The 12,667-nt window shown below is 37.3% G+C and overlaps 1 protein-coding gene across 1 annotated transcript in view; it reads left to right on the top strand.

The window, feature by feature from the left end:
* The window catches only part of UGGT1 (UDP-glucose glycoprotein glucosyltransferase 1), a 110,086-nt gene that overhangs the window by 34,182 nt on the left and 63,237 nt on the right, over positions 1-12,667 (top strand). The window contains exons 14-17 of the mRNA XM_007461314.1: positions 926-1,045; positions 2,160-2,245; positions 6,170-6,305; positions 8,241-8,372. Coding sequence (XP_007461376.1) covers positions 926-1,045; positions 2,160-2,245; positions 6,170-6,305; positions 8,241-8,372 — 474 coding nt within the window. The remainder of the gene's footprint in view (positions 1-925; positions 1,046-2,159; positions 2,246-6,169; positions 6,306-8,240; positions 8,373-12,667) is intronic.

The following is a 12,667-nucleotide window of genomic DNA, read 5'->3' as shown; positions in this document are numbered from 1 at the left end:
GGTACGCGGGCCTCTCACTGTTGTGGCCTGTCCCGTTGCGGAGCACAGGCTCCGGACGCGCAGGCTTAGTGGCCGTGGCTCACGGGCCCAGCTGCTCCGCAGCATGTGGGATCTTCCCGGACCAGCCATGTCCCCTGCATCAGCAGGCGGACTCTCAACCACTGCGCCACCAGGGAAGCCCCACCCTGCTCTTTTTGTACAAATATTGTATACTATTTATCCGTTTCTTTTTTATGGATATTTAGTTGTTTCTAATGTTTTGCTGTTAATAAGCAGTACTGTTAATGGCTCTTTTTGTACCTCTCTCTTCGTGCATACATGTGAGAATATATTTAGGGTAGACACCTAGAGCTGTAGTACTTAGTGGTAGGGTAGTAATAAAGGCTTCAACTTTATTAGGTCATCTTCTCTAAAGTGACTTCCAGACACCAGAATTGTGTGAGAATTCCCATTGTTCTATATTTTTGCCTATTCATGGATATTGACAAACTTAAAATTTTTTTTCCAGTTTAATCAGTGTGAAATTTCATTGTGCTTTCAGTTTATATTTCTTGGATTACTAGTAAAGGTATACATTTTTCCTTGTGTAAATTGCCCATTTAAATTTCCTCTGTAAATTTCTTATTTATATTCTTGACTCATTTCCATTTCTCATGTTGCTTGCCTGTTTTTAATTGATATATTAGATTTCTACAGACATTCTTGACACTAGTCCTTTATTGATTTAGTAGGTCGCAAATACCTTCTCCTATTCTGTGGCTTGTGTTTTAGTCATTCGTTTTTCTACTTGATCTTTATATTTTCAAAAATGATCTTTCCCATGTGATTCTTCTTGAAATAATGTAAAGTCTTATTGTTATTTCTGCAAATTTCACTAATGGTGACTAAAGTGTATGCACAATGTTGTGTTCTTTCTTTTTTGTAGTGGATCAACAACCTGGAGGTTGATAGCAGATATAATTCATGGCCTTCTAGTCTACAGGAGTTGCTTCGCCCCACTTTTCCTGGTGTTATCCGACAGATCAGGAAGAACTTGCACAACATGGTAAGTAAAACTCCTTATTGCTGGGCTGTGATCTCTATTTCTTCCTTGCCTTCTCCCCTCTTTTCTGTCATATCTAGAACGTTCACTTCTTTACTAGCTGCTTCTCCCCACCACCACCCCTAGATACGCTCTTTTTCTAGCTCCATATTCACACTGGGAGGGTTGGGAAGTGTACTGATTGTTTGTAGGGCTGTGCAGTGTCAATGTATGAGGAAATGCTCCTCATCCTTAATCTCACGGTTTAGACTGTGTTAAGTTTTAAGATAGTTCTTTTTTACTCAGAAGATGAATATATTACTACCATTTTTCTTGAATATCTTAATACCTAAAATTTAATAGTTCAGTGTATTCCCTTAAATAAATCTTCGTCAGCTCCTGCTTTTTAATCCTTATTCCACTGCTTTAGAGATAGAGGAAAAGGGCTTTTAATTGACGCTCTTTTCTCCTCACATGTCTTTCTTTTACCTCATGTAGTTCCTAAAGAGACGGGGCAGGTTATGGCCAAGGTTGGCTTCCTCGGAAGTTTCAAGGGGAACGATCCTCTATACTTGCCTCACTCTTGAAACCACTTTTTTCCTTCCCAGTCAAAATTTCAATCTCTTTTACTCTTACCATATGAGATAATTTATTAAACTTTATTAAATGAGAACTTTATTTGATTAAATGAGATTAAATGGGATAATTATTTTTTAAAGTACATCATGAGAACTTAATACATGATAGCTACTATTGTGGTCTAAAAATTGTGTTCTAAATGAATTCTTAATTCAGAGATCCTTCGAAATGAATACACAGGAAGCTAATCTCCATTTTCTAAGGTGGGAGAGTTAATAAAATTTGGATTTTGTTAGGTGTAGTAAAGGACATGTATTAGCCAGCTGGATACAATTCCCATGTTGTTAGCGTAAGATCATGAGAAAATCACTTAGCCTTTCAGTACCACATTCTTTGAATACAGAGGGAGGGTAACTGCTCTTTGTATAACTTCTTTTTTAATGTGGTTTGAAAGTAGCTGGAAAAAGGTGGCCTTCAAGTGTAAAGACTAAGGCATTTTTATTGGCGCAGTGACATTTGAATAAATGTCGTTTCATGTTTTCCTTTCCCTTCCCTACAGGTTTTCATAGTTGATCCTGCTCATGAGAGCACTGCAGAGTTGATTAACACAGCTGAGATGTTCCTCAGTAATCATATACCACTAAGGTAACACCTCGATTTGATGGTATATCTTGTTTAGCTGAGGTTTTGTTTGTCATTCTTAACAAGTCTGGTGTTACTGAATTGTAGGATAATTAATCATGGGGGTCATTAAGGGCAGTTTTATCTTTTGCTCAGTATGAAGCCAGTATCTTTTGGGGGAGAGAATTTGATTCTCAATGAATAGAATCTTACCGTCATTGAGTTATTAATAAATAGCCTGTGTAAAAATAACATGTGATCTCAGCTTGCTTAGGGAATTTTCCTAAGTAAGTGTTCATATCACAAAGCCTACCTTCAGCAGAGATAAGGAGCTTTGCCAAGAACTTTTGTCAGACTGTCAAGGACTAAATGTATACACAGCTTTTTATAGATGAAAACAGACCCATTTATTTCACTTGTGTTACTAAATCTGCCAGCGGGGTACTTAAATGGCTGGGGTTTCCACTGTACCTTCTCAGAACAACGTTTGAAGGTTTTACATATAAGGATTAAGATATTCCCACATTCTGAATAGAATGTGGTAATTTTACATGTTGATAAAATTTGAATTCTTAGAAAACATGAAAATAAAGAAGAAAGGAGCTCTTTAGCTAATTAACGTTATTGTGTGTTCCATACTCAACACTGAGCTAAATGCTGTGAGTGGAACATAAGCCACATTTCTACCCTCTTGGAAAAATTACTGTGCCTACTTACAGTAAGATATTCAATCAAGTGCTAGGTTATGTTCTTGCTAGTTCTAAGTGCTTTAGAATTTCAGGGAAAAAAAAGATTATAGACATATTTGGGAAGGACAAAGGTTTCATGGCAAAGTTGGATTTAAGATAGACTTTGAAGAAAATAGCGAGTTTTCATTGATGGAAAAGCAGAGATTTTGAGTTTAATGAAATTTTTAATGTAAACCTGAGCCAGAGCTATGTTTTGATGAAAAGGGAATATTAAGAACACAAAAGAAGTTGGCTCATGGTACACAGTGGGCATTAATTAAAGATTTACTGAATCGCATTGAGGGTCAGGAATAGGGCATGGGCTCTTCAGATTGCAAAGGTAGGTGAGAAGAAGACACTTAAGTCACAGGCATGTTGTGAACAGTTGGTGGAAAGACCAAGGCAGACCAGCGGTTGTTTTCCTTTGTATGAGTTGCTGTGGTACACGGAGTTGTTGGCAGGGACTGAGGAGAGGAGGGGACAAATCTGAGAGCCTCCCTACTGGTACTTGATGAGTGACTGGTCCTGAGAGAAACAGTAGTCTGGATTAGCTAACAGAACAATCTGATGCCCTTTTTAAAAATTGAATACTTGGGAAAGCGAAGTACTTTGTGAAGAGATAATTAGGTTCTAGCTCTTATTTTTATTTTCATAAGAATAATATTAAGGTCATTTCTGCTTCGCACTTACTCATTTGATTTCTGTCATAAGAGGGGTTTTAAAAAGACAAAGACAATTTATAATCTAAAAACAAGCCCTCTCAACTACCTCATCCATGCATACACAGATTCTACACATACCTCCTGAGAGCATGATGTTTGATATATGTTTATCATATATTTCTAGGCTGTACTTTTTAAAAAAAATTAATAGACTTTGTATTTTTTTAGAGCGATGTTGATTAATTAACTGGTATTGCTACATTATTATTAACTCAGTCCATAGTTTACATTAGGGTTCATTGTTTGTGCTGTACATTTTGTGGATTTTGACAGATGTATAATGACATGTTTCCACCATTATAGTATCATATAGCTTAGTTTCACTGCCCTAATAATGCCCTGTGCTCTACCTGTTTGTCCCTCCCTCCCTCCCTCCCTCCCTCCCTCTCTCCCAGCTCCTGGCAACAACTGATCTTGTTACTGTCTCCATAGTTTTTGTCTTTTCCACAATCATGATGTATGTAACATTTTCAGATTGGCTTCTTTCACTTAGCAGTACAGTATGCTTTTAAGCTTTGTCCATGTCTTTTTGTGGCTTAATACCTCATTTCTTTTTATCACTGAATAATATTCCATTATATGGATGTCCTATAGTTTTCACCTGTTAACAACATCTTGGTTGCTTCCAGATTAGGGCAGTTATGAGTAAAGCTGCTACAAACATTTGTATGCAGGTTTTTGTATGGATATAAGATTTCAGCGCATTTGAGTAAATACTGCTAAGTGTGATTACTTTATCTTTTGGTAAAAGTGTGTTTAGCTTTTTGAGAAGCTGCCACACTGTGTTCCAAGTAGTTGTACTGTTTTACATTCTCACCAGCAATGAATGAGGGTGCCTGTGGCTCCCCATCCTCTCCAGAGTTTGATGTTGTCAGTACTTTTTGGATTTTAGCCATTCTCATAGGTGTATGGCGGTATCTCATTATGGTTTTAATTTGAAATTCCCTAATGACATATGATTTTGAGCATCTTTTAATGTGGTTATTTGCCATCTGTATGCCTTGTTCGGTGAGGTGCCTGTTTAGATCTTTGGCCCATTTTTAACTGTTTTTTTTTTTTTTTGCGGTACGCAGGCCTCTCACTGTTGTGGCCTCTCCTGTTGCGGAGCACAGGCTCTGGACGCGCAGGCTCAGCGGCCATGGCTAACAGGCCCAGCCGCTCAGCGGCATGTGGGATCTTCCCGGACCGGGGCACGAGCCCGTGTCCCCTGCCATCGGCAGGCGGACTCTCAACCACTGCGCCACCAGGGAAGCCCTGTTTTTTAATTGTTAGTTTTAAGAGTTCTTAGCATATTTTGCATATCAGTCCTTTATCAGATATGTGTTTTGCACAGATTTTCTGCTCATCTTGGCTTGTCTTCCTTCTTTTAACAGTTTCTTTTGCAGAGCAGAAGTTCTTAATTTAAATGAAGTCCAGCTTATCAGTTCTTTTTGTTGTGGGTTGTGCTTTTGGTGTGAGATCTAAGAAGTTATTGCCAAACGCAGGATGACCTAATTTTATCCTGTTATTTTCTAGGAATTTTACAATTTTGTGTTTTACATTTATGTCTGTGATCCATTTGAGTTAAAGACTGTCCTTTTTTTCATTGCTTTTGCTCTAAGATAGAGGCTAGTGGCCTCTATAATGGCCAGTGCAAGTTTTTTTGGCCAGTCTGTAGATGTGTAATGGTAGCTCGTTGTGGTTTATTCCTTTAAGTTTTAAAATGTAATAAACTTTGGGCTTCCCTGGTGGTGCCGTGGTTGAGAGTCCTCCTGCCGATGCAGGGGACACGGGTTCGTGCCCCGGTCTGGGAAGATCCCACATGCCGCGGAGCGGCTGGGCCCGTGAGCCATGGCCGCTCAGCCTGCACGTCCGGAGCCTGTGCTCCGCAACGGGAGAGGCCACAGCGGTGAGAGGCCCGCGTACCGCAAAAAAAAAAAAAAAAATCTGCATTAAAATGTAATAAACTTTAACTTTGGGTGTAGCTTTGTTTGTTTGTTTTTTTATATTGCAGGTTATTATTAGTCATCAATTTTATACACATCAGTTTATACATGTCAGTCCCAATTGCCCAGTTCAGCATGGGTGTAGCTTTTTGCCTAATGACAGTAGTAAATATTTTTATGCTTTCCATTTACCTATGATGCCCATATTGCTGGTATGAAATCTCAAAATCCACCCCCCCCTTCTATATGTTTTCACATTCTGAGAATTTTCACTTCCCCTAATTTTTATTTAAAAACAGAACAAAATCTCCATCTAAAACTATGGCAATACCTTAAATGTCAGTAATGGCCTCATTTTATGATATTGAAACAGCTTGCTTTAATACTTAAAAAGTCTAAGCCACCTTTGGGAACCTGCTTTTTTATTCTGCAAGTGATGAATGCCTTTGCCAACCATGTTAGAGCATGATGTGAAATGTGTTTTTCAAGAGAGGATGCCTTTCCTTATTTAACTGGTTGCATTCTTCGAGATGTTTCTTTTTCTTCTTTTTTGCCCTTCCCTTTCTCCCTCAGACTTGGTTTCATCTTTGTGGTTAATGACTCTGAAGATGTTGATGGGATGCAGGATGCTGGAGTGGCTATTCTGAGAGCGTATAATTATGTTGCCCAAGAAGTGGATGATTATCATGCCTTCCAAACTCTGACACACGTATGTTTTTGTTCAAAATGGCAGATACTTTTTAAAAATCTAACTTACTTTAAGAAACAGTATGTGGTAAGGAGATTCTGTATTTCTGGAAAGAGAAAAAAGTAAATTATTCACACAAACTTCATGCATTTTGTATTTCCGGAGTTGCCTTTATTGGTACACTAATGTTAATAATAGATTGTTGTGATTTCAGCTAAGATTCTTTAGATACTAATACATTAATGTATCTTAGTTTTCTGCCTTTTGGCGATTTGAAATCACTGATTAATGCCTTTCGGTAAATGTGATGTTCTCTACTTGTTTAAAAAAACTTTGCTTTCTTCCCTTTTAAGACCATCATGATATTTTCGTTAGGAATCAGTTTAATATTCAAGTCATAAAATTCTTATTAATTGTTTTCTCCATTTTAATTGGAAACTGTGAAATACCCTGATTTATATATATATATTTTAAGATACTTGCTTAAGTTCAAACAGAGAACTCTCCTTGTTTTTTTTCTATTTTTGAGTATAAAAAGTTTACCAGTAATAGTTCTTTTGCTTACAGATTAGTGTTATTGAAAAACTTATCTTTAAAGCAGTTATTTTCATGACTTTTATTTTACCCATAAACATGATTTCAGCCTGCTGTTTATTATGTTTGGTATGTTCAGTTGGGGCATTTTTTATTAATTGAAATGTTCATTTATTTATTTGGCCAACTTTTATTAAAGATGCACCCTTTGCCAGGCCTGTACCAGCTGCTAGGGATACAAAGAAGAATAAGATTTTCCCCTGTCCTCAAACACCTTACAGTCTAGTGGGGGACGCCTCCACACAGATGATTTGGTACAGTGTGGGAAGCACCGCTGGCTACAGCAGCACTAGGACCTCACTCCACTAGGGATGGCCATGGACATTTTTGTGGAGTGGGAAGTTGTCCCGGCTGAGTGTAGGAGGGAAAACAGGAGTCAGTTGAACAGTGGCTGCAAATCAGAGGTAGTGACTCCAGGTTGTTAGTATGACTTGAGCAGAATATTGTGAGAGCAGAGTGGAGAGGGGAACCTCAGTGGTCATTGAGGCCATTAGGCTGGGTAATAGGTGTCCAGCTCACAGAGTTAAACTCCAATTAAAACCTCATTCTGATGCATGTATGGAGATAGATCTGGTGAAGGGTAAAGAAAGTGGCAGGGATACTAGTTGGTGAGCTGTTGCTGTGATCTCTGTGAGAAATGGTGGGGGACCTTAGTTAGCAGTAGGCTCTGGAGAATGAAATAAGTTCCAATGAAGTTGCTGAGGATAATAAGGGTTTTTAAGTCTGTTTTTTAAAGTTTTTTCCCCTCACAGCTGTGTGTATAAAGGAAAGGATGAAGAGTTTTCATTTCTTTATTTTTAGTTGCAAAAGTAAAAAAAAATTATGTTCATTATTAAAACTTTTAAAAATAATATTAAAGTGTGTTGATTAAAAAATCTGTCTCTGCTCTCCTTAATCCTGCTCCTTAAAGGCAGCCACTGTTAAAAGCTTGCATCCTTCTAGACGCTTAACTGTACATGTACAGACACAGTTTTGTTGTTGTCTTATATCTGCCTTTTAAAAACAAGGACTATGCCATATGTATTTTGAAACTTTTTTTCCCCTTAAACTTCATGGACATGAGTTCTTATTTCAAAGATTACTTATAAGTATTCGGATTTTTAAAAAATTAACACATTTTTGCGTTTGGGACTTAATGTGAATATGAACTGATTGAGTCATTTTAAGAATATGTAGTTTCTAACATAAGAAGGCATAAGGAAGTATATGGAAAAGGGAGAATTGCTAATATGGCCCATTTGCTCTTTTTAAGAGAATTAGCTATTGTTTTCATTTTTCCTCTACATTCTGAAATTTTTGTAATAAATACTCCGAAATTTACATGTGAAAGTGTAGTTGGTTACCTGGTTTTTCTTTGTTCAGGTATATAACAAAGTAAGGACTGGAGAAAAAGTTAAAGTTGAACATGTGGTCAGTGTCCTGGAGAAGAAATATCCATATGTGGAAGTGAATAGCATCTTGGGGATTGACTCTGCTTATGATCAGAATCGGAAGGTAAACATTCTCTGGCACTTCTCATTTGACTGCAACACTATACTTTCCTTACGTCTCCTTATTATTGGGGGTTACTGTTAATAAAGGTGGTGATGGTGAAATATTTAGGTACTTAGCATTTAAAAATTTAGAAACCTGGTCACTTTTCTGTCTCTGCAAATATAGTTTATATTTCAATTTTGTGAAGATATCGTTGATTTTTAGCTGGCCTATCAACTATACAATTGAAAAATAATTTCTCTTTATAATGCACTAGTAGTGCCTGAGTGATATATGTTCTGGATAAAATCTGTTGGAAGTGTATGATGTATGCTTGTCAGGTATGATGTGTGTGCCTAATGTGTGTCATGTATTTAATTGTTTAGGCTAAAAATGGAAATGCAATAGGAAATGTAATAAATAGAATGGCAAAGTCTCATAATAAGGATATAGGGAAATATTTTAAAATCTTTATTTAAAGATAATAGTGAGACATTAAATATAGTGAAGGACCTTTATTGTAAGCAGGAACAAGGTGGTCAGTTTATTGAAAACAAATGTTAAGACAAGGAATCAAAATACATTTCTGAAACAATTTAAAACAATAAAAACGTGTATTTATTTACCAGCTTTTTTTCATGTTTTTGAATGAAGGACAAGGCCTTTGGTTCATCTGTTTGAGATCTGAGCTATCATTTCATTAGAAACCATACTGATAATGCATTGTTTATACTTTCTCTTTTATCTGAGTACAGAATCCTAGATTTTATAATCTCCCTCTCAAGTCTTACCCATGCCCAATTCAACACCAGTTGTTTTTTAGCGTTTCACTTTTTTGTTTTTCTAGTCATTCAGTTTGTTTTCGTTTCCTTCCTTCCTTCCTTCCACTTATTTTAACTTAATATAGTTTTATTATGGTAATATTGATTTGTGACATTATATAAGTTTCACATGTACAACATTATATTTCTACTTCTGTATCCCCTACAGCTTGCCCACCACCAAAAATTTATTTTCCATTCATCACTGTACAGTTGATCCTGTTTACTCATTCCTCCGCCCCCAGTATCCACTACTTTGTTACATGTTTGTTTTTGTTTGGTTTGGTTTGTTCATTTATTTTGTTTTGTTTGTTTATTACTTTTTTATATTCCACATGTAAGTGAAATCCTGTGGTATTTGTCCTTCTCCGTCTGACTTATTTCACTAGCATAATACCCTCAAGGTCCATCCGTGTTGTCACAGATGGCAAGATTTCATCTTCTGTTTATGACTGAGAAGTGTTCTATTGTGTGCATGTGTGTTTGTGTGTGTGTATGTATATCTTACATCTTCTTTATCCATTCATCTCTTGATGGACAGTTGGATTGTTTCTGTATCTTGGCTGTTGTAAACAATGCCATGATGAACATAGGAGTGCATATAATTTTTTGGATTAGTGTTTTCACTTTCTTTGGATAAATAACCAGTAGTGGAATTATTGGATCATATTCTATTCTTAATTTTTTTTGAGGAATCTCCATACTGTTTTCCATAGTGGCTGTACCAATTCACATTCCAGCAGTGCAAGAGGATTCTCTTTTCTCCACATACTTACCAACATTTGTTATTGCCTGTGTTTTTGATAATAGTCATTTTGGCAAATGTGAGGTGATATCTCATGTGGTTTTGAGTTGCATTTCCAAGGTGAGTAGTGATGTTGAACACCTTTCATGTGCCTGTTGGCTAGCTGTATGTCTTTTTTGGAAAAATGTCTATTCAGGTCTTCTGCCCATTTTTTAATCAGGTTTTTGTTGTTGTTCTTGAGCTGTATGAGATCTTTATATATTTTGCATATTAACCTCTTATTGGGTATATTATTTGCAGATATATTCTCTCATTGGGTAGGTTGTCTTTTCATTTTATTGATGGTTTTCTTTGCTGTGCAGAAGCTTTTTTCATTTGATATAATTACATTTGTTTATTTACGCTTTTGTTTTCCTTGCCTGTGGAGACATGTCTAGAAAGCTATTGCTAAGATGGATGTCAGAGAGGATACTGCCTTTTTTTCCCTTAGATTTCTATGGTTTTGGGTCTTACATTAAAGTTTTTAATTCATTTTGAGTTAACTTTTGTGTATGGTGTGAGGTAGTGGTCTAGTTTCATTTTTTTTTTTTTCATGTGGCTGTCTGGTTTTTCCAGTGCCATTTATTGAAGATCCATTGTATGTTCTTTGCTCCTTTGTCATAAATTGTCCATATATTTTTGGTTTTATTTCTAGGCTCTCATTCTATTCCATTGATCTATGTATCTGTTTTCCTGCCAATACCATGCTGTTTGGATTAGTATGGCTTTGTAATATAGTTTGAAGTCAGGAAATGTGATGCCTCCAGCTTTGTTCTTTTTCTCAGGATTGTTTTGGTTATTCAGGATGTTTTCTGTTTCTGTATAAATTTCAGAATTTTTGTTCTATTTCTGTGAAAAATGTCCTTGGGATTTTGATAGGGATTACATTGAATCTGTAATGTAAATTGTCTTAGGTAATATGGACATTTTATTTATTTATTTTTGGCTGCACCATGCAGGATGTGGGATCCCTGACCAGGGATTGAATCCGCACCCCTTGGAGTGGGAGTGTGGAGTCTTAGCCACTGGACCGCCAGGGAAATACCTTTTTTGTTGTTGTTGTGTGTGTGTGTGTGTGTGTGTGTGTGTGTGTGTGTGTGTGTGTGTTTTTAATTGGCTTTATTTATTTTTTTCTTGGCCATGAGGCATGGCTTGCAGGATCTTTGTTCCCCAACCAGTGATTGAACCAAGGCCCACAGCAGTGAACGTGCAGAGTGCTAACCAGTGGATTGCCAGGGAAGTCCCTTAATATGGACATTTTAACAATGTTAAATTTCCCAATACATGAGCATGAAATATCTTTCCATTTATTTGTGTCTTCTTTGGTTTCTTTCAACTGTCTTACAGGTTTCAGGGTACGTCTTTCACCTCCCTGGTTAAATTTATTGTGATTATAAATGGGATTGTTTTCTTAATTTCTCTTTCTGCCTAGCGTATAGAAATGCAACAGATTTTTGTATATTGATTTTATATCTTGCAACTTTATTGTATTTGTTTATTACTTCCAACAATTTTTTGGTGGAGTCTTTAGGGTTTTCTGCACATAAAATCATGTCATCTGCAAATAGTAACAGTTTTACCTCTTCTTTCCAATTTGGGCATGTTTTATTTCTTTTTCTTACCTCATTGCTCTGGCTAGGACTTTCAATATTGTGTTGAAACTAAGTGGCGAGAGTGGGCATCCTTGTCTTGTTCCTGGTCTTAGAGTGATAGCTTTCAGTTTTTCACCATTGAGTATGATGTTAGCTGTGGATTTGTTGTATGTGGACTTTATTACGTTGAGGTATGTCCCTTCTATACCCACTTCACTGAGAGTTTATATCATAAATGGGTGTTGAATCTTCTCAAATGGTTTTTCTGCATCTATTGAGATGATCATGTGGTTTTTATCATTCATTTTGTTAATGTGGTGTATCACATTGATTGATGTGGGGATGCTGAATCATCCTTTCATCCCTAGAATATATTTCACTTGATCATGGTGTATGATCCTCCTTTTTTATTTTTGAAGATCATCTTTTTTAAAAAATTTTATTTATTTATTTATTTTTGGCTGCATTGGGTCGTCGTTGCTGTTTGCGGGCTTTCTCTAGTTGTGGCGAGCAGGGGATACTCTTCATTGCAGTGGCTTCTCTTGTTGTGGAGCACAGGCTCCAGGTGCACAGGCTTCAGTAGTTGTGGTTCATGGGCTCTAGAGCGTGGGCTCAATAGTTGTGGTGAACAGGCTTAGTTGCTCCGCAGCATGTGGGATCTTCCCAGCAGGGCTCCAACTCCTGTCCCCTGCAATGGCAGGCGGATTCTTTCTTTTTTCTTTTTTTTTTTGATGTGGACCATTTTTAAAGTCTTTATTGAATTTGTTACAATATTGCTTCTGTTTTGGATTTTTGTCTGCAAGGCATGTGGAATCTTAGCTCCCCGACTAGGGATTGAACCCGCACCCTCTGTATTGGAAGGCGAAGTCTTAACCACTGGACCGCCAGGGAAGTCCTGGCAGGTGGATTCTTAACCACTGTGCCACCAGGGAAGTCCCTGTATGATACTTTTGATGTATTGTTGAATTCAGTTTGCTAATATTTTTTGTTTGTTTGTTTTTGTTTTTGTTTTTTTTTGCAGTACGCGGGCCTCTCACTGTTGTGGCCTCTCCCGTTGCGGAGCACAGGCTCCGGACGCGCAGGCTCAGCGGCCATGGCCCGCGGGCCCAGCCGCTCCGC

Source organism: Lipotes vexillifer, unplaced genomic scaffold (genome assembly GCF_000442215.2).
Source record: "Lipotes vexillifer unplaced genomic scaffold, Lipotes_vexillifer_v1.1 scaffold158, whole genome shotgun sequence".
NCBI classification, from domain to species: domain Eukaryota; kingdom Metazoa; phylum Chordata; class Mammalia; order Artiodactyla; family Lipotidae; genus Lipotes; species Lipotes vexillifer.
This window is presented reverse-complemented; position numbering and strand designations above follow the sequence as displayed.